Source organism: Lathamus discolor, chromosome 4 (assembly GCF_037157495.1).
Source record: "Lathamus discolor isolate bLatDis1 chromosome 4, bLatDis1.hap1, whole genome shotgun sequence".
NCBI classification, from domain to species: domain Eukaryota; kingdom Metazoa; phylum Chordata; class Aves; order Psittaciformes; family Psittacidae; genus Lathamus; species Lathamus discolor.
Window position 1 is genome coordinate 66,804,511 of NC_088887.1, and position 27,971 is coordinate 66,832,481.

The 27,971-nt window shown below is 37.2% G+C and overlaps 1 protein-coding gene and 2 long non-coding RNA genes across 5 annotated transcripts in view; 2 read left to right on the forward strand and 1 right to left on the reverse strand.

Annotated features, from left to right (window-relative positions):
• The window catches only part of LOC136013672 (uncharacterized), a 34,627-nt gene extending 34,257 nt beyond the window's left edge, over positions 1-370 (reverse strand). For both annotated transcript variants that reach the window (XR_010612310.1, XR_010612309.1), the window contains exon 1: positions 192-370. This is a non-coding gene — a long non-coding RNA (uncharacterized LOC136013672). The remainder of the gene's footprint in view (positions 1-191) is intronic.
• Positions 1-27,971, forward strand: part of ANKRD10 (ankyrin repeat domain 10) — a 38,126-nt gene that overhangs the window by 469 nt on the left and 9,686 nt on the right. Inside the window, exons 2-4 of one of the 2 annotated variants that reach the window (XM_065677912.1) lie at positions 5,278-5,430; positions 14,044-14,135; positions 24,380-24,409. In XM_065677912.1, the coding sequence (XP_065533984.1) occupies positions 5,278-5,430; positions 14,044-14,135; positions 24,380-24,409 (275 nt within the window). The remainder of the gene's footprint in view (positions 1-5,277; positions 5,431-14,043; positions 14,136-24,379; positions 24,410-27,971) is intronic. The other variant, XM_065677913.1, reaches the window with a different exon arrangement.
• LOC136013671 (uncharacterized) lies at positions 14,696-22,699 on the forward strand. The gene is made up of 3 exons (XR_010612308.1): positions 14,696-15,263; positions 16,771-16,896; positions 22,618-22,699. It is a non-coding gene; the product is annotated as an uncharacterized LOC136013671 (long non-coding RNA).

The window sequence follows — 27,971 nt, forward strand, 5'->3', positions numbered from 1 at the left end:
GGGGGAAGGTGTTGAAGGGGAAGGAGGGCGCGGGTCCCGCTCGCGCGCAAAGCGGCGCCATCTTTGTCCCTTGCGCGCGCTCTGCCGGGAGGCGGCTGCCGCCGTCCCGTCGCCCTCCGCCATGGCTGCCCGTTGTCGCTCCGGGGATCGGGTGGGAACAGCGGCGGCGCTGGGCTTCTGTCCCGGCTTACCAGCGGTCAGCGAGGCGGGGGTAGGGCCGGTGGCCCCTGCCGCCCCCCGATCATTCGTCCTCTCCGTGTCGCCGGCTGGAGCGGGCCCGTTTTTCGCTGCCCTCCTGTCAGGCTGGCCGATGGAGGCGCCTCTGGGTCTCGCAGCCGGGCGGCCGAGCGGCGGCCGCCAAAGGGGAGGAGCAGCGGCCGGGGGCTCCCCTCTAGCCCCGGCCAGCAGCGGCCGGCCGCGCTCCCCGCGCCCCCCCCCCCCAGCGTGCTTTGTCCGCAGAGCACAGCCGCTGCCCTTAATGGTCCTCGGGCTCCGCACCTGGAGACTGCTTTGTTGTGGTGCCTGTGTTATGACTACCGGCTCGCTGGCAGTTCGTGCAGAAGATGGGTGTGCTTGTCAAGCGCTGCTCTGTTGCCTTCAGCGTGAAAAATAAACGGTGGTTGATACGCGCGCAGATGCGAGTACGGGATTGACTGCATTAATTGGCATGGTTGCGGTGCAGAAAAGATCAAAATATAAGAAGTAGCTACATTATCTTGCAGTTCTTAAGATAAGTGGTATCTTAATTCCCTGGTTTTACGTAGGCCCTTCATGTTTCTAATGTGGTGAGTGTTACCGCCTAGGCAGAATTTCACCATAGAGGGCTGGGATTTGGTTTTCTTCCTAATCAATTTGTCCAGCTTTGGATTTCGAGGGGCTTTTGTTCTTGTTCTCCTTCCCATTTCCAATGTATTTGTACTTATTTATTGTTTGTGTGCCGGAGGAAGAAAATGAACGTATTCAGGCAGTCGTTACGGTTTATTAAAGTACATTAAGACATGGTTTCCATATGTTACATGATCTTATCTGCAGTGCTTGTTTGAGAAACATTTTGGAGGCGTAGCTAACTAGCCCTTAAGTCTTCAAAAAAAAAAAAAACCAAAAAAATAAACCCCTCAAAAAAAAAAGCCACAAAAAAGCCACCAAAACACACCACAAAACAGACAAAAATCCCCAAACCCCCAAAAGCCAAGACCTAAAACAACCTATTACCTGTTCAGAAAGAAGCTAATATACACTTAGGGGGAAAAAAAAAAAAAACAGTGCTTTAAGTTTTATTGTGAAGTACATTCATAGAAAATATGAAGGTACTGATTTGGTGTTACCAGTCTTCTGCTTCATTTTTTCCATCTCACAAGAATCTCTTCAGTATGAGCTTATAGCAGTTGTGCTTTTGTGTTGGAGGTGTGTGTGATGTGTTTTGTTTTCTGTTTTTCCTTTAAGCATCTTCAGCTTTCTGGTAACCATCGTAGATTGTGTGAGGTTTCTGTGTATGTTCTAGTTTCCATTCAAGAGACTCTTGAAGAAACAGATGACAAAGGTAACAAGTCAGTCTGCAAGGCAGTGTGTTTGTTTGCCACAGCCATCCTTGGGTATGGGCAAAATTTGATGCCTGTTTTTGTTGTATATAAGGGGGAAAAATATGGCAAATGAAATGAGACTTGCAAAGATGACATAGGCTGTACATGGTTTTTGTACATGTACTTTATCCCAAAAGCCTTGTATGCATGTACTTTGTATACATGTACTTTATCCCAAAAGCCTTGTGACAGGGTCTGGGCAATTACAGTCTACAGAAGTTATCTGCAGGTTTTATAGTCTTGTTAGGTAGTGCGCATTCCTCTGAGCCAGAGACTATACAAGGCAATTGAAAGAGTTCGAGCAGTGTAACTGGACCCCAAATTCGACTGACTTTTTGTGGCACAGCTGTACTTTTTGCCTCTCACCAGTTAATAGAGGGTTGCCAGCACTGAAACAATAGCTGCGCTTAGTGGACATTTGCATAAGACATTTGTATGTCTTTTGTTCCTTTTCACCTCTTCCCGCCCCCTCCCCCATTTCAGGTTTATCAAAACTTCAGTTGGAGAGTTCTGCTTCCCAAAGTATTAGAGTTTTAAAACATTGGTTTTGAAAATGTTCAGTGGCAGCTACTGAACATAGTTTTGCAGCTTGCAACTAATAAATAAAATACCAGCAGAGTCAGTTAAAAGTAATAGATACTACAGCCAGTTATTTCTGGATGTTTATCTGGAGTTTTAATGACAGCATGGACTTCCTTTTAGACGTAAGTAGCAAGTCCATATTAACATGTGTTGAGTATCTGTGGCAGTGTTTGCATTTTCAGGACATTCCCTGACTGCAGAGAAGTGCTCATATCTTGAGATGTCAATTAATTCTCATTAGAGTTACCATATTCCAATTAGAGTTAATTATATAGTGCCCTAAATTACCCTGGCATCCTGTACATTTCTGAGAACATGGGTTAGAATGTAAAATTGTTAGCAATCTAAAAATCTGCCACAGATATAGGAAATGAAGGGCTTGTATAAAAAGCAAGGTTGCTGTTAATTCACTGTGTCTTGCATTAATTTAACCTCATTGTAACCACTTGAATGTGTATTTTAATTTTCTCAGACTGCATCTATTTGTCGTACTCTTCTCCTACCTTTTATTTTTGCCGTTTGACTGTTTACATTGTAGGAAACAAAATAGGAGCAAGTATATTCTGTTTCTTTTGGAACAAAAGTAGTACAGATAAAAGTGCCTGTCTCTTCCTTTGTGTTTTGCCAGCATTGTGGCCTGTGTGGAGGCCTGTCATTCTTAAGTTTAACCTCTGCTTGAGATATAACAAAACACTGGAAAACATCTGCTAAAAGGCTAATGAAAGCAGACTTCTGTGTCATGATCTCGAGCATAATCAATCATGTGCAGTATTGGTTTTTATGTTGACTTTTCTCATCTGCAGCAATTTACCTTGTTCTTCCACAATGTTGGAAGAAGCAGGTTTCTATGACAGCTGTGATACAGAAGACCCATACTTAAGCTTTTAATGGTATGAAACATTATATTCTGTGTTAAAAACCTGCAAGAGATAATGAAAACATAAATAAAGCATACAAGAGGAAACAATTTAAACATGAAGTTGTGTAGATAATTATGATGCATAACCATGTTACAAAGCAGATTTAAGCATTTTTGTCACAAGATGCCACTGGTGAACCAGTACCACTGTCTTTCCCGTCTCAATTGGTGGGCTGTAATGCCTGTCTGATTATGAAGATTCTTTCAGCCTGGTTTCTATGCAGGAAATAATATTTGCTGAAGTTGTAATGCTTGTCTAAAAGTGTTTTCCGATTAATTCTGTTAGAAGTCCATTGTTTTAAAGCTGGCTGAAATTTATTTTTGTTTGCAGTTATACTAGAGGAACCTCTTGGTGTAGCTGGAATTATTTTTCCATCACATTGCTTATTAATAATTACAGTGTTACAATTATTAAGGGTTAGCAGCCATGTTAGGGGGTGCTAGCATGTGAACACTGAGGAAAGTCTAAGATTAGCAAACACAAAATGTATTTGGCTAGTCTAGCATTAGAATTACAAATTGCTTACACGACTTTTGATGTAAAAAAAAAAATTAATTTTTTTCTTAAGTATAAGTGCTTTTGAGAAGGTACTTAGTCATTGGTAATGCTGAGGTTTATGGAGCTAGATTCATCAATACTGCAATATTTCAGTTACCCTCACCCTTACATGTTTACTTCATGTAATTAGGGCGTTAGTAGTACATCTGTGTCTAGTCCATTGCAGTCCAGAAAAGTACTTTTGTGCATCCTAAAGGATAGGGTTCATCTGTGTTTGTTTGACTTATATGGGGGGAGAAAGCAGTTGAAGTTCACAAGATGTTTGCAAAACTAATACAAAATATTTCACTACAGCGGTTGATAGTTTTGTGTATGCAATTCATGAAGATCAGGAATTTACAGGTTTAAAAAAGAGACTGACATACAGCAGTAGAGAAGAACATTGGGATCTTGATGTTTATGTTTGTCTCTGAACCAAACTTCCAGATTGCCAGATGACTTCTGGTGCCTTTTTTTTTCCCTTCTGTATGAACAGACTGTGGTGTGGCTAACAAACATTTTCTTTATCTGTGAGAGACTGACCCTTAGATTTTTATGTGAACCAGCGCCTCAAGTTGGTGTAAAGGTTTTTTGTTTTGCTGTTGCGTGTGTGTGGTGGTGTTTGTTATCTAACCACAATAAATGGAAGCCTAGACTAAACTGTTTATTTTAGCATAGTGCATTCCTTTTCCTATCAACAAAAAGACAATGTTACTGTGTGACAGGAAAGGAGCTTTTTGTGTGCGTGTGGTGGTGGTGGGTTTTTGGTTTTTTTTTTTTTGGAAGTTGAGGTCATCATGAGTGTGGTTTGCTTGGCTTCTACAGATGTGGTGCTATAAACATCTAAAAATAGAAGGTGTATATCTGACACTTCTGGTTAGTGTGACAAGAAAATGAAAGAATACGGTCTGACAAAATACTGCAGCTTTTTAAAATAAAGTTTTTCTGATATTGCCACAGACATGCAGCCTATTGATATATTTATTTATAACAGCAATTCAACCATAATAACAAGAAATTGATGGAAAGAATTTAGACCTTTTATAGTGTTGTCAGTTATTATAATGTTAACAGTTTTAGTTTCCTTTAGTAATCTGCTTCTGTCAGTTTAGGGAAAGATTAAAGAAATATAAAATTTCTTGCATTTTTCTGATTTACCTTCATCTAAACTCTTCTGAGAGTATATCTTTGTCTCTCCTAACAACACTCTTGTTTTGTCAAACATTAATAATGTCTGGTTAGTATCGTGTCTGCAAGTTTGCTGGATCAAATTTCTTGAGTTCTGTGCTTTGTTTGGGTTTTTGGTTGTTTCCACCCCCCCACCCCCACCCCACTTCCTTAACAGTAGTGAACCAAATAGCTCTGTAGTCAGATCTGAGGTATTTATGCCCTCTTTCCCCCTATCCTGAAAATAAATGTTGGTATTCAGTTTTGATAGTGAAAATTACGTGCATCTTTGGTATGGCCTATGGCCAGAGTAGGGAGGAATAAAAAGGAGGAAGGGGAAAATTCTAATGCTTATATTCTCTTGTTTTGCCTCCCTGTAGTCTCAATAGTCTACTTATCTTTTCTAGGGTTTACATATTTATTTATCACATGCTTATTGTCATAGCACATCTGTGTAACATTTTTGGTTTTATTCCCTCGTGTCTTTAAAGCTGGAGTGCCTAATGCAGTTAGTAAGAGCTGGAGCTTCTGTAAATGCCAGTACAACACGTTTTGCTCAAACACCAGCCCACATTGCTGCTTTTGGAGGACATCCACAGTGTCTGAATTGGTTGATTCAAGTGGGGGCCAACATAAACAAACAGGTATGGATTCACGTTTATTTCATGTGTGCATATACTTTTGGAAGGAGTGTCTCAGTCCCTTTTTCCTGTATGTATGATCCTTACATTCGCATACAGATACAATATTTTTAATATCAGCTGAAGTCAGATGACTTAATTATCATTTGCAGACCTTTATAATTTCAGTAGAGATAGGACTAATGAATGTCCTTTAAGCCACTGAAGGTTTGGAGAACATTTGGTTTAGGAGCTGAAATCATGCTGCTGCTTGAACAAAATGGTATGCTGCTCTGGTGTTGGCAGCATTAGTAAATACTCTGATAATGCCTCTTTAGGGGAAAGAAAAAAAGTCTAGTGAGGAGCATATTATTAAATATGCTAAGAATTGAAAAATTCACCATTACCTGCAGAGCCATGAGACCTTTGTGGGGCTTCATGATACAGTCATACATCTAACTAGTAAGATATGCCATGGTTTATTTTAAGGTGCATCTGGTTTCAAACTGTTTTCCTTTTTAGATTCTTTCCAAAGCTTGTCTAGTAACTTTGTGCAGATAGGTCAGAGACATGTACTTTACTAACAAAGAATGAATTGGGGATTTATTTTTTTTTCTATTCTATTAGTTTTACAGTTAAGTATGCATAATGATGTATTTGGTGGAGGACAGTGTATTAATATAGCAGAATTCCTGTAAAGAACTGTACTCTAGTGTAGTAACAGAATCGAGTGCTTGAAGCTATTATGCTTTTGGAGGTAAATTTTGCAGCACTGAATAAATCTATGTATGCTGGGCATGCATAATGTGTGCCTTTCTAACAGTATGCAAAATTACTTATAGTATTTTGTGAGAGTAATTAATGCTACAGCGTATGCATTTACTAAAAGCTGTAGTATAGTATAGCACAGCATCTGTAAAATGCCTGGTCTGTTAAATCTCGCATCATACTTTTTTTAATATCTAATGGCCAGACTGTGTTTTATATGCAGTAGAGTTAAGCTAAGTCTGCTGAAGGACTTGAACATTTGCATTTCTAGAGTTTGGTTCTTTTTGTTTTTTTAAGCTATGCAAAAATAAGAAATGGGGAAGTTTGTGTTGAGTTTTCAGAAAAGAAGGCTGGTGCATTGAGAACAGCTGTGAGACACCAGGAGAATTGTAGAAACAATGAAGTGACTGGATGCAGAGGCTATAGATCGCATCTTCTCCTTGATACCTGACAAAAGTAACTTATGCAATAAGTTATTGCTGCATAGTGGTAGAATCTTCAGAAGAGAAAATAGAAGAACTGTAAATGCATCTGGAGACCAGGTAAGAATGTAAAGAAATGGTCATTAGAGAGGAAACATGGCATGCACAGAATAAAGGTATACAAATATCTGCTAAATGAGAAGAGAAGAATGAATGAAAATGAATGAATGAGAAGAATGAAAGTTTCCAACTATGAGGATAAAGAGAAGAACTGACCAGTGAGGTTGAAATGGAGTTGAAGAACAAGCTGGCTGTCCTGGAACATGTTGGGGGAAAAGAATCACATCTAGTGAGTGAGGTTATAGCAAAGAAGAAAGTAGCAACTAGCCCCCAAAGAAGAGAAGAGTGCAGAGAGATTTCTCCATGGCCTGAGGGCACCATGCAGATGACTGTAAAGGAAAGCAGAAGGCAGTATAATAATGCAATTAAAAATAGGCTGGAGACTGGTTCCAGTTCCAAGAAGCCACCAAGACTAGTCAGTGACTCAGGAATCTATAAATTGATGGCCTGTCACCAGACCAAATCCAGTTAATAGGTCTGTGGTCCTCCACAGGAGGAAGAGTACTAAGGTTCTCAAATTTTCAAAAGATAATGGTGATGGTATCCTGTAGACTTCTAAGGGCAGATTTAGGTATTGACAGGCAAGGGACACTAATATAGATGGTACTGCAAGCTGACTGTGTGGAAGCGTTGTATGTTGTTAACAGTAGGCTCAAGTTTCACTTGACTATAATAGCTTATTTTGCCTGCACAGAATATTAATTGAACATAGAAGAAGAGGTATTCTAGATTTAGTTTGAAGATAGCTCTGGTTAATTAAAATAGTAGTAGAAACAAAAAAGTCTGTTAAGTTCTTAGTTAGGATGCAACTGGTCAGTCATACTGGTTTCACATGAATAAGCACTGAAAGCCAGGCAAACTTAGATACATCTGGAGTATTTCTTACATGGCTGTGTGAAGCGTAGTGCATGCTTTGCTTTCCCTGGTTCCTTCCAGCTGTTTATTGAATTGCAGTCAAATTCTTCCATTCTTGTTTCATTTGAAGTCTTTAATAAATGATCTTGGTTTTCCTTATTTAACTTCCAAGTACTGTCAGGTGATAATCTAGGGCTTCCACCCACACTTTTGAGCTTCCAGAGCACTATTTCCTGATGTGTATTTTGTTTGTTCCTTCCAGCTCGCTGACTGATGCTGTACTTCAGACAGACATAGTCACTGGCTAATGCTTGTGTGAGGACAAGTGTTCCATGGACACTGGATACAAAACACATGCTGAGAAATCTGGGAATACTTGATAATTAAAGTAGTAAAACTTTCCTTCCACACTGACTCCTGTTCATTGGCTACAGACTAACCCATCACATCTGGGAAAAGAGAAGGATAGCTTCTGAAAAGGAATCCGCTCAAGTCTCTCAGTCTTTATGTAAACCTCCGGTACTCAGTAGAATTTGCATGCACCCTTTCTCATATGTGCCCTGAGGTACTGTATTGTAGCACATGCTGCCTGCCCTGAAGTTTAGGAAAACGTGAAAATGCGTATCTCAGTGCTGGTGAAAGCTGCCTGGGACATTTCTCAGGCAGCGGCCATGAAGGGCTTAGGCTGAAAGCTCCTTATCCCGCCTGTACTTTTCTTCCCAAATAAGTTCTGTGATTATATCTGTGATGTCCAGCCCTCTTATATTACTTTATGTGCTGGCTAGAACCCATCTATCTCTTTATGACCAGTTGGGCAGTTCTCTCACCTCCAGGATCACTATAAAAATGCAAAGGAGAAAGCTGAAGTGCCAAGCAGCGATCTGCCTGTTCTACCCAGCAGTGGAAAAAAAGAAAGTCCTACTATTATATTTATTTTTTTTTAATTCAGTGGACAATGCCTGCTAATAGCTTCTGACTTAAGACCTGCATTTGGCTATCTGCCTGCTCTAGTTCACTGTAACAGTGCAAAGCAATTATACTGCTACTTCTTTCCATGAGATTTTTTTTTTTTTTTGATGTTTTATCTTTGTCACAGATTGATTTTTGTGCTGTTGTGCATATTAACAGCAAATACTCATGAGTACTTTTTGGTTAAAAAGCCTGTTACTTCATTTAAATATATTTTCCCTCTAGCCTTAGCCTATTAAAACATTTCTATTGTATGTTGCTTGTGTTGATTTGCCCCTTCCCCCCCCCACCCTGTTTTGTGTGGCTTGACTTAAAGATGGGATAAGAAATACTGCATCCTTACAAGTGATGCTAATATACTTTTCATCCAGCCAGTTACCTTCATGTGCCAGTGAGGGCAGATAGATTTAGGAGGGTTAGATTACCTATGCTAGCAAGAGCTGTAACCATACTGGTATCCTTGGTGAGGAGGAAGAAGACACTCATTCTTTGGTATGTTACAGTTCTGTATTTTAAAAAAAGTTTGGACTAAATCCAGATAAAAATGTTCCATCAGTTCTCATCTGTACTCAAAATTCAGAAGGAGAAAGCATGTTGAATTCAAAGCATTCATTTATAGCAAAGAATAAGGAAAATACTCTGCATGCATTGGCTTCAGAAAGGGTGGGTGCTGGGATCTAATAAATCTGAACAGTTTTTGGAAATGTGATCTGCTGATACGACTTTAAATTCAGTTGATTGAGATAAGGAATAGAATTTCTAAGAAATTCTATTAAAAAGAAATTTATATTTCTTGTCAGTTAAAATAGTACTTCTGTGTTTCAGATATCTGTGCTAGAAGTATTTTGAAGTGCCTGCATAGTGTTGTGGCTTAACAGCAGTAGGCACCTAAGCACCACACAGGCACTTGCTCATTTCACCTCCCCACAGTGGGTTGAGGGGGAGAATCAGAAGGGAAAAGTGAGAAAAACCTGGGTTGAGATGAAGATATGTTAATAGGTTAAAAAGGAAACAAAACTAAGAAAATTAAGTTGTTATTAAAAAAAAAAAAAAAAAAAAAAAAACCCCAAAAGACTAAAGCCCCTGCACCATAACCAAACAATCCTACAATTGCTCATCACTAGCTGACTGATGCCTGGTCAGTCCCTGAGCAATGATGGCCCTGGAAAGATGCCCCAGCTGTTCTTAATGAGCATTGTGATGTACTATATGGGGTATTCTTCTAGTCAGTTTGGGTCAGGAGATGCAGCTGTGTCACTTCCCAGCCCATTCCTAGCTAGAAATTGGTTTGTTACCAGCATTATTTTGGTTATGAATCCAAAACATAGCACCATGCCAGCTACTATGAAGAAAATTAACTGTCTCAGCCAAAAACCAGTACACATACTTGAAAGGTTTTAGTGTAAATGTGCGTGGGGCTTTTTGTTTTAAAAAGAAACATTTATGGGTAAGTAACATATATATGAAAAGGGTGTAAAGATATCAGTGAAAACTGCATCATATCTAGTGATTTGGAATTTTAAAGACAAAATGGAAAATATGCACCAAGTTCAACTGGAAGATCTAATGTCAACAGAGATGTGGATTCCAAAAATACAGAAAAGGGGAAAATGGAGTAAAAAAAAATGGCTTTCCTGACCTAAGATACAACCATATCCAAAAGAGGTCTGGGAATAAGAGTTTGAGGAAAAATACTCGATCAGTAGAGTGAATGGCCTTTGAAGTTAAGCAGCATAGTGAGGAAATGCGAGCTGATTAATCAATCACATGGAGTTACTGATTTATCCAAAAAAGCAAAAAGACTCTTCAGGCACATAAATGAAAATAGAATAAGGAAGGTAACTCAGTAAAATGAAATAACAGTGAAAGGTGATCTAGTCATGACCCTGAGTGAGAGAAGACTACCTTTGTCTTTGCAAAAAGATAGTTACGCTCCTCTAAGGGCAAGGAGTAAGGTGTTTGGCAGTGGCAGTTTCAAAAAATAAATGTGCCTGTGATGCCTCATGACTCTTGTCGTATCTTCAGGAGTGCCCTGTACAAAATGCTTAGTCTGCACAGAAGCAAACTTGGGTTACCTTGAATGATAAACTAATAAAACTTCATTGGCCTTTCTGCTCATTTCTTTGCAACGTGACTTTTGGATTAAAAGACAAGTTTGGGATATTGGTGCAGTGTTAAATCAGAAGGGTGAATGGGATCTTGAAAAGTTCTGCTCTAGATGTGAAAGGCCAGTACAAGTTATTGATATTTGCCTTCCTGGAATGTTACTACAGAAGGGATTATATCAAACTGAATCACATATGGAACTGTGGACAATTACAAGAATTACGAGGTATGTAAAGGCTAATTAGGAATTTGTTTAGAGCCCTTCAAAATAAAGTGACTTGTTTTTTTCCACATAGCCAAAGAAGGGATAGGGAAGAGGTGTCTTATGCATGAAAATGTGCTAGCAATCTAGACCCTGAACAGCGCTCAGAAGCTTCTTGGAAAAGCGCTTTAAATTGCTTTTTCTGTGCCATCAGTTCCAGTTGTTGAATCAAACCAGAATTGTTCTGAGGCTCATAGAGTACTTTATTTTTCCCTGTATGCAGAATTTTGAATGTATTGAAAAATAAGTAAACTTCAAAGCCACTTTTCAGGGGAAGACTTTTTTTTTTTTCCTTTCAGTCTAGCTCATAGCTCAAAGAGGATGTCTTCCTTATAGAGCTAGGAGACTACTTCATAAACTGTTTCAGTGTGGATAGAATAGGTCCTGCAGGAGAAGTTCAAGAGAAGATTAACTGATGACTGAAATTTAGGTGCTGTAATTAAAACCAAAGCTATAGAAATCTGAATATTTGACATTCTCAGAGTGTTTTCTCAATTCCTTAGCTTTAGAGGAGAAACATGGTTTTCTGGGCCACTGATTGAAAGAAGCCTTTCTGAAGACATGTTCTCTTCTGACATACTAACTTTTCCTGGTTGTTGGTGACAGGATTGTTAGCTGCTACAAGCTTAATGTATTCTTGTAATGCAAAGGTCTTTTCTCACCCTTCCGGTGTTTCCTCACAGCAATGCTTCATAATTCAGCTCTCTAGATCTTATTGTAAGCAACAGGCTAGGTTTATGGGGCTAGTCAAGAGAGATTTCTATCATCTTTGTCATATGCATGGCTAGTTGAGCTAACTTTCCCTATTTCCCTGAGCATTGTATTGCTTGATTGATTACCTCTTAAGTTAGGGTTGGGGTTGTAAATGCTAATGCTGAACAAAAGAGGCAAATCACTTCTTTTCTATGCTTTTACCTCTTAACAAAAGGTGTGGAACCGTAGTAAAATGATGAATCGAAGACAACTTCCATTATGGGAGAATATGAAGAAAATTTTCCTGGATAAATTGGTGCCAAATTAATTTTTGTATGTGATAGTTAATAATATGTTCTCTGTTAAAAGTCTCTGTCTTCCTGTAACTTCAGAAGAAGTTACAAGTAGAAAAAATTACATAAATGTCATTGGAAAACAAGTCTTCTATTCATCAGCTACAGAAAGCCATTTTGGGAGAGGGGCTGTATGGCTCTTTTCTAATCACTAAGGACTCCACGGAGTTTTCTGCTCTGTCTCCAGACTTCCTTGTCAGCCTCAGCAATTTTCCTTAGTTTATAAGCAGGTAAACTTTTGTCTGGTACCACTGCTGTTCCTTTCTGGGGGTGCTAGGTGGTTCACTTTTTGGCTGAATATATGTCTTAAGCACTGTTACACTGGCTTCACCATCAGTGAACCTGTAACTTGCTACAAAAATATTTTGCCATGGAATAAAATTGGCACATAGAAAATGGAGAGTATGTAACACATAATCCAAAATTCATTTTCAAGTTATATTTGCATGGTCTAAAAGATGTGATCTAATTTCTCAGAAGCTTGGCAGACAGTTTTAAAACAGTTGTTACCTTCTATATCAAAATGCTAGTATTACCATATTTTAAATATATTCACATTTCAAATTGAGCTAAAGTGTAACCAGCACTGTAGTGTTAGATGGCGAGCACTGTCGTGTATGAAGACTGGTGAGTCAGTAAGGGTGTTGTGTTACTTCAATAGCTAGTGTCGATATTTTAATAAAAGGAACAGGGAAGCAAGAACAAGGTACATGACAGTTGTAACATGTTTAATATTAGTGGAGCAGACGAGCGAAGTCTGTCAAAAATCAGAGAAAGGATGAGGAAGGAAGGAAGGGGGAAAAAGAAAGCACCTTGCTATCTATTACAAGTGTTGAGGACTGTGATAATTACCTAACAAATCAGTAAGTGAACATTTACTTGCTACTTCAAGGCTGTATTTCATTACAGATTCTTAATAGCTGATGACCTCATAGCAAGCAGCCTTCTGTATCTGAAGGGGGTCTGTAAGGATGCTGGGGAGGGACTCTTCATTAGGGACTGTAGTGATAGGACAAGGGGTAACGGGTTAAAACTTAAAACGGGAAGTTTAGATTGGATATAAGGGGGAAGTTCTTGTGGTGAGGCACTGGAATGGGTTGTCCAGGGAAGTTGTGAATGCCAGGCTGGACAGAGCCTTGGGTGGGATGGTTTAGTGTGAAGTGTCCCTGCCCATGGCAGGGGGGTTGGAACTTGATGATCTTAAGATCCTTTCCAAACCTAACTATTCTATGATTCTGTGATTAATTGCAAGTACTGAATTTTGTCTGCAGCCTGTAGATGATGATGCATGGAACTGTCCTGCTGCTTTCTAGTTCTGTTTACAAAATTGCTGTAGATTATCCCAGTTACCTGTGAAGATAGCTTGTAGAGATGACTTGCCTGAAAAGTAATACAATACTTGAGTATATTTGCACATAATATGAACAGATGAAGTGATTGTATTTGCCAGTTAACAATGGAATGTAAATGAATAAAGATAGTCAGAAAAGTATATAGGACATATTGACTCATGTCCTATATACTTTTCTGACTATGTATGTCTCGGGAGACATCTGGCCTGTCCTGTGAACTCTGGGCTTATTTCTATTACAGTAGAGTTAGACATGTACTCCTCACCTGGTGAGTATTTATGGTGCAATACGGTGCTGCATGTGTCAGTGAGATCTGAAAGCAGTATAGACCCACAAACTTGGCCATGCTGCTTCTAAATTCAAGGTGGTTTCCTCAACCCTACATATTGGGAAGCACAAGGGCTGGGCCATAAAGGTGTTAGAATAATTTGTTACCGTGGTATATGTTGTGGGGTTTTTTAACACCTTTTGCTGAATTACGACTCTGCTGATTGCCTAGTTACTGGATAAGGCTTATCTTGTGAGTTAGATGCCCTTAGCATTATTTCTTGCTAAATATCTAATGTACGTGACAGCATACTGCAACCTTTAAAATAATAATAAAGTACCTGATGCATTTGCTAGCTAATAAATGTTGCATTTGTATATCTGCTTTCTTAATTAAAGTGAGTATTGTAAAAATAAGATTTTGATTTTTGGAAAGATTATGCTTGACAAAATGTAGTTTGTCTTTACAGGATTATGTTGGTGAAACTCCTATTCATAAAGCAGCACGGTCTGGTAGTATGGATTCCATAAGTGCCCTTGTGGCTCATGGTGCGCAAATAGAGTAAGTGAGGTATTTTTTCTTGTTGTTGATTGTTGTGTGTTTAGCTAACTAACTTAGACCAGTAAACATATATACTAATGTCGGATGGAAAAGTCAAAATAGCCAACACCTGATTAAAAGACAACTAGACATGTTCAACTGTAATGAAGCCCAAGATGGTTTGCATGTCTAGTGATAAAGTTTAATTTACCTAAGTGATACCAGTGTGCTATATTAGTATTGCATTTATATCTGATATCTTAAAATACTTATCATGCTTCTGTCAGATGTCCCCAAATTGTACACCTCATGTAGCATGTAGTTATTTTTTATGACAAATTTACACCTTGCACTGGTGAATAAATATAGAAAACAATGCAAAAGCAGCATTGTCTGCAAAATAGCATCTCACACACTCTTTGCAGTTAGTTTAATACTGTTTGTTAGTGTATTGTGTATTTGCCGTGTTAACTTTTTTCTTTGAAGGTTTATGTACTGCAAAAACATTCAGAAAATCTCACAAACTTTTGAAACTTACAGCATGGACAAAATGGATGCAGTTTTCACCTAGAAATGTTGAGTATAAGCTCTATGGCTTATAATAATGTAAATACTTTAGCAGTTTGTTTTAATTAGAACTAGTCTTATTATCTTAAATGGTAACTAGTTATTGTATTTTAATCTGGAATATGAAACTTTTAAGTTGTAAGTGAAATAAGAATCATGTAGTCAAATTCTTGTTTTACCCTTTGGTTTCCATCTTACTGTTTTTGTAATGCTGCCCTGATAAATCTATCATAAAATTTAACTCTTTTCAACAGTATCATAGAGTATTGAGGGAATATAGTATCTTTTAAGTTAATAGTAATGAACAGATTGCTTTATATAAAGAGATTGCTTTGTAGAAAGGTGACACTAAAATAACTGCAGCTGTCTCAAGTTATTGACAAGCTCATGGAATCAGTCTCAAATTTATGAATTGTGATTTTGCATTCACTTTCAGATATCTTAGGATAAACTCGGATTTAAATTTACTGTGGAATTGAGCAAACCTTAATTATCATCATCAATTAGTATGTAATCTTGTGATTTTTACAAAGTAACCAATCAAAAGAGAAATTGCGGAACTGCATAAACAATGTGAAATGAGTAAGTTAAGAGTCTGATGTAAAGAAATGGATGTGTTACATCCCAAGGACTTTCAAAATGAGTAGCTGAGTAACTGAGGTTGGAGATGTGGCTGCAACTTTAACTTCCTGAACTAAAGTTTCACTTTTTAGATATCCTATTTGCAAACCATAAGCAAAACATTTCTGTAAGACTTGGAGAGTGGTATCTGCCTTTGACCAAAACTATTTGCAGCAGAAGTAGCGTAGGTTCATAGCAGTTTTAGTGAGCAGGAAATAATTTGAATTCTCAGTGTTCTAACTTTGAATTCCATCTGTGTTCCAGTAAGGTAGACTTGTCACAAATTCCATAGGTAATTAAATACCAGATCCTGTCCAGGAAATGTTAAAATTAGGAATGCAAATGCAGTAGGCTGGTGGAGCAACCCACATTTAGTCAATTAGAGGATGAGGACTTGACCTTCTCACCTGAGTGAGCTAGCCATTGACTAACTGGGGTGAGGAATTTTTTCCTTAGAATCTAGTTTCCAGGCTTAATATGTCAAATTAGGCCAAGCCCATGTATATGATTTTGATACTGAGTAATTTGGGGTTCTTTGGGTTTGGAAACTGGCCCCATATCTCTAATGATTATGTTGCTGAAAATATATGTGCTCTGAAACTTTTGACTCCTTTATTTTATGGCTTCAGTTAGAGGAAAAGGAGAGGGATTTTATCCATCTGTTGGAGTTCTAATTTGTATATATATTAACCAAAGTTACAATTGGCTCTCTAGGACTGAGGCGACAATTTTATTAAATGTGGAACTAAGCAGTAACTAGAACTGAAGTGCTGATGTGTACTGATGGTGAATATGGCCTTTTTTTGGTGGGGATTAGATCTTACCCAATTTTTTCTTTATTTCTTCATACAGTTACGGTACCAAAATCTAGTTATGTGAAGATATGGAGAATATCCCTTGTGACTGCAAATAGTCAAATATACTGCTTATTCCTGATATTTATAGTATGCATCAAGTATTGCACCATCCCTAGTTTTTTATAGAAAGTAAAACAGGGATGTTATGATTTCATTATTACATGAGCACTAGGAATCAGTAGTGTAATACTGCAAGAAATGTATTTTTTGCTAATGAGTGATTACTGAAATACTGCTTTTAATATGAAGTAACTTGGAGTAGTGTAATTTTTGGTATCAGTGTTTACCGTATTTTTACTTTATTCTCTCCTTTGGTTATATTGAAAGCCAAAGAACAATAGTCCAGTAAGAATAAAAGTAAGAATTTTAGTTTGAATAAAATTGCTTCACTTGCTGTTCCAGTTTACTTTATTTCAGGCTTGTTAGTATATTGCTTTTACAGAGTATGTTGCAGTCTCTAAATTTCATTAAGATGTTGCATTGTTTTCCTAATTGATGAGAGAGAATTTGGGTCTCTATTCCTGTGTAAATTTTTAATAATATTAAAAATAATAATTGTACCCTAGTGAAAATATTTTGATTTTTTTGTGGTATTTACCTTCTCATTTTAGCTGAAGCATATTCTGTGCACAGTATGTCCTACAGCCATAAAAATGGTTGCTCCACTAACTATGGTATTCATGGACCCTTGAAGAGGGGGAAGCAGGTGGTCACAATGTCCTCATATGAGTGAAAAGGTTTGCTGTGTAACTGACTTTTTAATGTGGATAGTACCTTTTAAAGTATCCATAGTAACTGCTGGATTTTCACTAAAAAGCATAATTATGCAATTTATGTGTGTTTAATTGTGTCTTATTTATCATGGTGAGAAACAAGTGTCCACAGTTCTTTGTGGAGGAAAAGCCTTCTTGGTGCCATGTTTTGTTTTGCTCTTTTACACCGTTTTTTAAAATGCTGGCTCTTAATATAATTACATAGTTTGCATCACAGCATATATATAAATATAAAAGCTATAAACACAGAACATGAATAAAAGCTGTTACACTGATTTGAACCTCTTCTGTTTTATGTCCATTTGTATGCAGTTCCCTTGTGCATTGTGTACACTTATTTCTGAGTAAAAATTCTTCTGCAGCTGTCATTTGAACAGTTGTGTGTTCCTTAGTGACTTGATTTAGAGCTAGGAGAGAAGTTTCAAACACTGTATTATCCTGGGATAGAGGTGTAACTTGTGGGACAGGATGTGCACCCATCCAATTGAACACAAGTACTTGCTTGCTTCAGAATTCAGTTGATCAAGGTGCTTGAATAGTAGCATAGGAAGGCTTTTGATTTTCCTGCCAGAAATCATAAGGACTGGGGGAAATTTGGTTTGTATAATGTGATGGGGTGCTACGAGACATCATAGAGATACTTTCCTTGCTAGTTTCTTACACTCTGGTCTCCAGGTCTGACATGCAGGAATAAATGTATCAGTACATCTGTTTCTACCAGATGACAGATTCGTATCGTGATGTTGATCTAGTTTAGGCACACACACTTCCTCATTAAAGCTGTCTTGCATTCATTTGAATGTGTAAATTAACTCTTCTGTGATGCCAGAAATGTCCTATCTCTGGTATTCAATTTTTCAGCAAAAATTGCATTCTGTTCCCTGACAGTGGCTTAATTTTAATAATTCTTCTTTGCAAAGTCATGTGTCATGATCTGCACCATGTTATTAAAAAAAAAAAAGAAAGAAAAACATGCTTTTTTTTTCTTCACAACTGCCTCCATCCTCTATAACAGAAATCTGTTCAGTGTAAATTCTTTAGTGCTGCTGGATTAGCCCTTTGTGAAATACTTGCACTGTGCTTCTGTTTGAAGTGAAGTCTGTTTCATATTCTAATTATGACCCCTCCTGTGATATCTCAACTTTTGTTCTTCTCATTTGTACTCTTAACACTTCTTGACTTTCTCAAATCCAGTCACCTTTAATGAAGAGACAGAAGAAGAGTGATGTGTAGATTCCATGAGGACAACGCAGAAATTGGCCATTCCTTTGTGATGTGAACTCTTTTTCAGTTTGGAGGGGAAACTTCCATGGCCTGTTTTCTTGAAGGGTCTCAGCATTGAGAGATCTCTCCTGTTAGTTTCTAGATTTCTTCCCAATTTCTTAAAATCTTAGCAGATACTTGCAGGTTTTTAACATCTGTGTGGTTTTCTTCACCCTTAAATATTGATCTGCAGTCCATTTCTGATGTTCGCATTCTTGGGAAGTGCTATTACAATGTCATCCTTTTCCTTTAGAAGCTGTACTGCTGCTACATTGATAAAAGTGTAGAAAAACCAACATCTTACTTTCTTAGGGTGATTAGCCTCATCTTAGGGTTATTAGCCTCATCTTTAGAGTTCAGGTTCTTACTCGTCGTTTGTCTAGGAATAGGATTTAGGTGCTTTTTCAACAGTGCTTTTTATCTGTTAATTAGTATTTTAATACTGATAACATGGTACTTTTCCAACTCTGCCATTTCATGCATGATTATTTCTGCAAAGCTGATTGCTTGTTCTCCAGATAGTAGTTAAACTGCTGGATTAATTACTGTTGTTGCATTATTAAACAGTGCAGTATAGTTGAGGGAAAATGCAGCTTTTCCTGTTTAACTGTATGTAACAAGCATTTTAAGGGCTGTCACTGTAGTATTCTTCTAGTGACAATTCTGCAGTATGGAGGCTATACGTATTGGAATTCATTCTTCTTTTCCTGCCTTACATAAACTCTTCTGGAAAGGAAAAGTCAAAGTGGTTTGTACGTTTCTGTGGTGAAACTCTTTAATTCTTCTGCAAAATAATTACAAGTAAAGCTTGCTGATTTCTTCCCTGTTTGGTTTCACACTTGATTGTCTTCACTGTAGAAGAATTTAAAGTGTAGGAGGTTGTGATTGTGAAGTAAGGCAGTGATTTGGGTTTAGTCTCAAAGAAGGATTTGGAAATACTGAAGCAGAACATAGATGCATGCATATCTGATAAATAGAAAGAGTGGAAGAGAAGGGCTCAATCTTACAGTTGACCTGGATGGAAATAGGTAGTTTTCACAGTTACAGCTGTTCTAAATAATTGCAGGAAGCAGAGGCAAGCTCCTACCACCAAGTTCCTAATCAGTTTGAGAGTCAATTATTCTTAGTGGGTGTGGAGTAACAACAGTAGTTATTGACATCAGTTCAGAAATAGAGGAACATGAGAGGTTGTGGTTTTTTATTAATAAAGTTAAATCCTTCATTAAAGCAGTGATATTTTATGACCTTTCTGGAGCATAAAGGAAGTTCACAGGGTATGGATCAGCTTGATAGGGGAGCTTATTCATGAGTGCCGAGCTTTTGTGATTTTTAGCATTGGTTTCTCAGCTTTTTTCAGCCCAAAAGAGCTGGGATAACGAACATTGAAGTGTTACTAAGACTTCTATGTGAGGAAAGCTGAGATTTCTGACAAGAATGTTTGGATTTTTTTGTTGGGAGTGGTCTCCCTTCACATGTGATACTGTGCTCATGTCCTCTGTACAGCTTCCCTTCAGATAGATTATTTTTTTCTGCAAGATAAGCTATTACTGACTTCAGAAAACCTGCGTGTGGTTAAGTCAGGTGGAAAAACAGAGTGTTACAAAGAGGAACTTGGGCAGAGCACAAGTTAGATACAGTGGAAGAAACAAGGGTGCAGTATATTCCCAAATAAAATGGTCTGATTAGTTCTGCTTGTTACTCCAGTCGTCAATGGTGGTGATCTGCACACAGGTTCTGTGCTTGATTTGCTGGTACTTTTGGGTTGGATATGTGATGGGAGAATTGTTAATTGCAGCACGAGTGCTAACTTCTGCTGTATTGATTGGGATTTTGATTGCTGTTCTAGTTTGTGTCTTTTCAGTAGGGTTGATCATAGTTCAACTACTACTTTTGAACCTGGACAAAGACCAGTAGGTAGTTGTGGCATGGCCCAGAACATTTTCAAGTGAGTCAGAAAAATATTCTAATGTGTCATGCAATACTGTGGCAATATCCATAGGCACTGGAATGGGTTGCCCAAGGAAGCTCTGAATGCTCCATCCCTGGCAGTGTTCAAGGCCAGGTTGGACAGAGCCTTGGGTGACATGGTTTAGTGTGAGGTGTCCCTGCCCATGGCAGGGGGGTTGGAACTAGATGATGTTGAGGTCCTTTCCAGCCGTAACTGTTCTATGATTCTACGTGCTGCAGATTACAAGGTGTATGTCATTGCATGGAGGCTTAACAAACCCTGGAAGAGCTTTGGCAGCTATAAATTAGGGGAAATGTTGCTCTTCTGTTTCAGCTTCTGTTTCCTTCTTCCAATTTTGCTTGTTGCTTAAACATGGTAGATAAATTTTCTTTAAAATGGAGGAAAAATCTAAGTTGAAAAAACTCTTGCAAAATTGAAGTGGTTTTATGCACTTTAGTAGTTTCTTAATCCAAAAGATCATCTGTCTTATTGAATAAGAACATCAAGTTAGTTCTGTCACAGAATTGAATTTTTTATAGTTTGACAGTCTCCCTCTCCATACCTATTACAGGAAAATAACGAATCCATCTAATACATTTAGTCCTGTAATTCTTGATTTTTTTTTTCCCTTTTGACACAGAAATGCTTTAAAATTAATTTCATTCTCAAGCTCTTACTGTCCATGCTCTTGAACTTTCTTCCATGTTTTGCACATTTGAGAGAAGATTGCTTTCTTTTTCTAATTCTAGGCTATAACTGGTTTTCATTTGGTATGCTGAAGAGATATAGCGTAATTTTATTTGCTACTAGGAGCATCTTGGCAGAATATGAATTGCAAGGTTGTTTATCTTTCCAAGTCAGAGTTTGCACTGAACCTTCCCTTAATAGTATTCCATAATGCTTTCCTCATTGTAAGCAGCTTTATCTGCAATTCGTGGTCTGTTTCTAGAAACATGATAGCAGCAGCAATGATAGTTCTCATTTTCATAAGGTTGGCTAGCTAAGTAACTCTTACATTCTCTTTGGAATTAAAGTGGCTGCAGTACTAAAATGGTGCTTATTTGGAATTCATTTTTGCTACTGATCTAGTGAGTAGTTATTTTCATTGTAATAGGGGAGGTCTTTTCTGTTATGCCGTATTGCAATCAGACTGTTGTTTTAAGAGTTTCCATAATCTTTGATATCTTTCTTTTGTGAGTTGTGCTTAGGAATCACTTGTTACATAATTAGATATGAATTTAAAAATGCTGTTGATTGTTGATGCCAGGCCAAGTCAGATAGGCCTATACTGTTCAGGCAAAATTTTACTTGAAACTGTGGATCAATTTTACAAGAGATACTTCAAAGTGAAATATTCTGTTTGAAGTCTTTCTTAAAGCATATAAATTGGAATACAGATACAGCAATAAATCACCACCTGATGGTGATGCTTGTAGTAATTCCAGTGTTGCCTGCCATGGTTAATGAATTCTTCTTCTGCCAGCATTTCCTCAGTCCTGAGTTGAAGCATCTAGGAGCTAATTAGAGCTGCATAATTTGTAGTGTACCTGTTTTTTCATATGAAAAAAAGGTGGCTTCATAAAGGAGAGCTTCATACTTCCCAGTATAGACACCTTGTTAACATTTTGGAAGAAGTTTGTCGTAACTCTACCATTGTTTTTAAAAGTCTAAAATAAATTCAGCTGCCACATGTTTGGTTGTGAAATAAAAACTTGGCACCAACTTGTGCTTTTGTAGATGCCCAGTATGTAATCCGAGCATGAATTTTTATAGCTCTTCCCAGCAGTGACACACATCTGTTTAGAGTATTTTTCTCTTGGTATCTGAAAAAAAAAATAAGAAAAAGTTCGAAATTATCTTACAACTATTGTATTTGGACACCAAAGGGTTAAAACACTTTAGTATTTTAAAATCATTTTGCTTTTAGAAATTTTAGACTAGTATACTGATGTTTATATAGGAAACGTTTTTTTTCTCACTGTGGGCGTTTTAGTGTTCTGATCTTTTTTTCTCTTTCTTCTTTTGTTTTGTTTTAATCCTTGTATTTGCTAATTTTTTTGTATAGGAATAGTTACTAATTCTTTTGAGATACAGCCTACTAAATTTAAAGTAATTGAAGCCATGAGTTGACCGGTAATTTTAATCCATTCTATATAAATTTCAGTGAAGAGCTGACAAATTGGTTTCAGGATGAAAGTAATAATGCTTTAAAGGCATAAAAGGCTTAGTATCTTGTTGTTAAGGTGGTCACATGATAATGGCTTACATATTGAATAATGTGCTACAGCACTTTATGTATGTTAATGTAACTTTTAGTCTTAATGTTGCCTGCAAATATGTGATCCCTTATGATATAAGTTTCCTGTTTATGCACCATTGCCCGTTTAAATCAAACAGAAGATTCTGAAACTGTAAAAACTACACATGTCAATGTTTTACAGCTACGTAATTCGAATTGACTTGATTTTTTCAAGTAATCCTAGAAAGGGGGAGCATTCCATATAGAAACTGCTGAAACTGCCACAGGTGCTTCTCCGAAAACCTTACAGTTGTGGCATTGAATGTTCAGTATCGCTTCCTTTCTGCACACAAGGCATACTGTTGAGGTATTTGTTGCGGTGATTGGTTTTAATGCTAATCTAGGAATTCAGATATAGAATCTATAGATTTGCATGCTTTGCTTACCCTAATTTACAATTATCTACATTTTTATTTGTAAACTAACAATAGATAAGTTGAGATCAGTATTTTTTAACAGATATGACATTGATATACGAAAACTGTGGTTTATTTTCTTAGATTGTCGCATGGCATTAACAAAAACACAGTAAGCTGTAGGCAATGTAATCACTATTTAAAATTAAACATTTAGGGGATTTTTTTTTACATATATGAATGTTTTGGGGTTTTGGTTTTGTTTTTTTTCCAAAAAGATTTACTGTTGACTTTTTGTAGCAAACATTTGTTTTGGTTTTCAAGGTATGTGACATTATAAGTGGAAGATAGTGTATTTCAAATGTAGTTTGATGTTAAACACATGATTTTTTCCCTCCAATAAGTATGAAAAATACCAATAATTGGAACAACTTAGAATCAAGTTTTTTCTAAGTAAATTCAATATGATTTATAATTCAATGCAAGAAGCACAAGTCTTTTTCCTTTCTACAAATCTTTCTGAGTAAATTTTGTAAGTTATCTTGAAATAAATCTTTCTTACATAAAGGTAGCTATATTTAAACAACTAAGTTTTGTATTTGTTTGGGTTGGGTTTTTTTTAGCTTTCTGTAACTTAATCATAGTGGAAGTGTGTTGCATATTTTTTGAGAGCTTGCTTCAGATATTTTTTCCTTCCTTTAGTAAACTTTCCAAAACAACAAATTGTGGTTAGATAGAAATAACAAGAACATCTTCCTAAACTGAAAGTTAACATCATGTTTCTGTACCCCAGTCCTGTTTGGTCAGATAACATACCTCTTTTGCTTCTGAAAAACATTTTGATTACACTGACAGCCAACATCTTAAAGAACTTTTCAGAAGAAGAAAGTATCTGAACATATGCTTCATCAGTGTCCTCTTTATAGCTGCTTTAATTTGATACCAAGACTCGTAGATGAACTGGGGCTTCACAATGGGAGTTCGATGATGTCAACCTGAGGGAGAAAAAGAGGTTTCAGAAAAAAGTCATCTTCATGCCAAGATTAGTCAGTTTTGAAGACTGCTTGTGGACATCACTTGGCGGAAGAACGAAAATGTGTTCTAAGAATGTTGTTTTAAGCACTGTAGGTGCGTGAATAAATGTATATAAAAAAATCAAAGCTTTAAACCTTAATATAACAGTGCATGTTTTGAGTTTATTTATAAAACACCTGTCAGTACAGATCAATGCAAGTGTTAAATGTCATCTGTCAAGGAACTTCAAGATCACCTACATATACTCATCCATATTCAGACTTCCCTCAACTTTCCTCGTGGATTTTTTTCTATTTAGCATAACTTTATAGTAAGGAAATGTATCTTTCTGATTACATTTGTCTGTCTTTTGCTTCGGAGTTAGCATCTTCTGTACTCTGAAGAAAACAGTGTGTCTGATTCTCAGCTCCTGGATTTTAGCCTACACCAAGGCTGAGGGTAAATGATACACTTCATGATTCTACTTTGTGGAAATGGTGAATAAACTACAGAACAAAAAAATACTGGCAAGTAAAAGAATCTTAACAGGACTCATTCGTTTTTCAGATTCTTTAATTCCTTTGGAAATGATGCAAGGTATGTGTTTTCTAAGCATAGAGTGAACTGACTTTCTGACCGCTTACCAAAACTCATTTTTCCTGGGCAAGGTTAAGTAACGAATTTTACTCCTGCTTGTCAGTTCAAGCTTTCATCTATGTTCCTTTCCAGAGTAGGTGCTAAAATGGGAATAGCATTTTCAGAGCTTAAGTTTTCACTGTCCTTCCTTCAGTTTTTACACCTGTTCATGTAGCTGGACTGACTTTCAGAGATGTCTTCAGGTTTTGGATTTTTATTTTTTTTTCCCTGGAGAGAGAGGGAGTTAAGTTTTTGGAGCACAGCTGTCTGTTTTCACAGTAACTAGGACAGCCTTTAGAAAATACTGCACCAAGTTGATGAATGCTATTCAATAAAAGACTGACTAATCATAAAATCCATGGAACTTTTCAAGGCTTAGTCTTATTTTCTGTAATAAGACTTTCTTGCATCCTTCCACACCTTTCTTACTGGTAGCTGCTTCCTTCATAAGATCATCTTTGGAAAATACAGTCTATAGCTTTCTATTTGCCTAGTCTTCAGTCAGTTAGATAGCCTCACTTAGAGAAAAACCCTGAAAAGAAACGAGCTTGTCCTCAAGTTTGGCATCTTTGTGGGGGGAAAAATGCCACCCCTCCACCCCAAAAAAAAAAAAAAAACCCAAAAGAGAAGGAAATTGCCTTACTTATGCTAAAATTCTGAGTAATGCAGTTACAGAAATAGAACTGTCATATTCACAGTATGATTAGCAGTAACAAAAGGACAGGTTGCCTGAAGATTTAAATCAAACAGTGTGTTCTGAGCTTCTTTGGAGCATCCACTACTTCAAGGTGTTTAGGATAAAAGATCAATCAAAGCTAGTACCGGAGGGATTTTTAACTTACTAAAAAAAACGAAGGATGGGTAGAAAAGAAGGTTTTAATTCTTCTTTTCCAAGAGAGATTAAATTTTGAGGTATTTATGTCCATGTTGTCCAATGATTTTTCTTTTTTTCCTCTGGTTGCCTTTCACAGTCCAGGTCTTGAAGTTATGTTCAGTTACAACATCCTTTGCCTAGTCAAATACTTTTTATTTGCATAAATAAATGCATAATTTGCATAAATGTAGGCAGCTATAAGAAGTGAAGTATCTTTCAAGGAATAGCTCTAATAATTGAAGTAGTTGAAAATTTACTTAAATATAGTGGTTACCTCTTTGAGTTTCCTGGCTGTTGGTTTATTTTTATTTCTTTTAATCATGCAGTCCATGTCAGGTATATTCTACGTAACAGCCAAATGAATCTTCAGTTACTCTTTCCTCCTTTCCACTTGAGAGTTTACATTTATCAAGGGCTGGCACAGGAATTGCACATAAGAGAGTGAACTCCTTTTAGTTTTATGTGTAGCTGGGGCAGTGAACCATTTCTATTTTTGTTCTTATAATGGGGTGTGTTTACAGTAATGGCTTTTATATTCTTAATGCATGGAGTAAGCTGAGGTAACTGCTTCATTTTCAGGCACTGACAGCATTTGAGGTAGACCATATACTGCAGATCTAGTAATAGATGTTCCCAGCTCTTCGTAACTACTGCTTATCTATAACAGGATAGTTCTACTCAAGTCCAGAGTAACACTTTTAAAGACTTGTCTAGTAGGTGTCTTACGTTCATTCAGGTATGCCAGGGTTTACTAGAAGGACTGTATTTTTCTGTTATGCGCTCAGGATCCTCACAGTGGTGGCAGTATTTCTACATATTTTGGAAATGCATAAAATTATTCCAGTCTGGTAGAACTCTGTGATATGTTTTAAAAGCATTTTTTTTCATTTAGCCTTTTTTTCTTGGATTACATTCATTTCATTATGATGAGCTGGTATAGCATGGTTAGTTAGCTCTTGTTGCCTTTTGTGTTCCCACTGACAGATTTTTCCTCCTAGAGAAGGCTAGACAAACCAGCTAAAGGAGTAGATCTTTGTAGCCTGTTTTTGAGAAAGTCAGAACTCAAAGAGGTTCTACCATTTTGCCATCTTCTCCTTTTCTTTAATATTGGAATGCAAGCCAGTTTAACATAGTCGTGTCCTCTTTCACAGCAGTCTGCCAATCAGTTACTAGTCTTCTAGGTCCTGTAATCTCCTTACATTTGATTGGACTTTTTTTCCCCTCTCTTTTGTTTTCATTACTAACTTCTGAACACAGGAAATTCTCTTGATATTGACAGGCTAAATTCAGACTCAGGTTTTTAAGAGAGACATTTCTAAACTCTCAGAAGCAAGAATGTTATATCCAGTGTGTTTCAGTCCCTTGAAAACCTATGTGGTGCTTCCAGAATAATCCCGTAGAACAAGTATATCTTTGTCTACCCATTAAGGGTAAGCGGTTCAGGAAGAAGTGGGGACAGATCTAAAAATGTCAAGCATCTAAAAATATGAAGGGTCATTACATTTTAAAATCTGGCAAACACCAAGTTCATTTATTTTGTTTCTGGGAAACCTTTCTTTCCTGGAGTTCACTTATGTAGCCTTACACACTTGCATCTTAGCTTGTACATCTCCAAGTGCTTCTGGCAACTTATATTGACATTCCTTTGGGAAATGGTGACCTAACTGTTGTCTGTCTTGCAGTCCATTTTTCAGAGCAGAGTTATTGTCCAATAACATTTACTAAGTAATAGAATTATTTACTCCTTGAAGTTTAATTAAATAAGGTGGTCGGTCAACACCGTCTTGTTTTGGCCATTTTTATCTTTGTGTAACTTTAAATTTGCTCCTGTTTATATTTCCTTTACTGTCCTCTTGAGGCTCTGAACTTAAATTTCCAAGAACTGAGCTATTCTATTTGACCAAAACAGCTATACTGACATTTCTGTTTCTTAAATTGTAGTTGCATCATGTTGTGTCCTTCTGCTACACAAGTAAATTTGAACTACTGAAAATGCATTAAATGTTGTTAGCAGGGACTTTAGCAGGCCATGTAGTTGAAGTGTGGGAAAGGATCAACTATTTTGCAGGATTTCCGAAATGATAATCTGTTCTTAAAATGAGGAGGGAGAAGAGAGCCCTCTGGAGATTCAGCAAACTTTATACTTTAAAGCTTTCTCCTAATGCCTAAACTGAAATATCCTTTGTTCGTGTTAATCCCATTCATGTAGTGCCTGCACTAGATGTACAGAACAAATTATTCTCTTTGCGCATATCTTTTAGGTATGTAGAACAAATACCTATGCCTTGAGAGTTCATGTCTAACTAATATTTTTTTTGGTTCTCCAATGTCTTACTTTCTAGAGCTCTCTTGGCCGCTTTTCTCTGGATTTTCACTAGTGGTCCAAGTAAATGATGACTTAAAATATGACATTACCCCTGATCTAGCCTAATGTTTTTTCTGATTCTGTAGTATTTTGACTCAATCTTCCAAATATTATGTGATCTAGCAGTATCCATTTATGGAATTGGTCTTGCAGTAACAGTTTCTGAAGATTTTTTTAGTCTCATAGCAAATAAGTTGCAGTGATACAGGAAGCAAATCTGGGCTTTGTTCTTTATTTTCTGTGAGCTGGAGTGAATTTTCTGCTTCATACGAGTTTCAACAGAA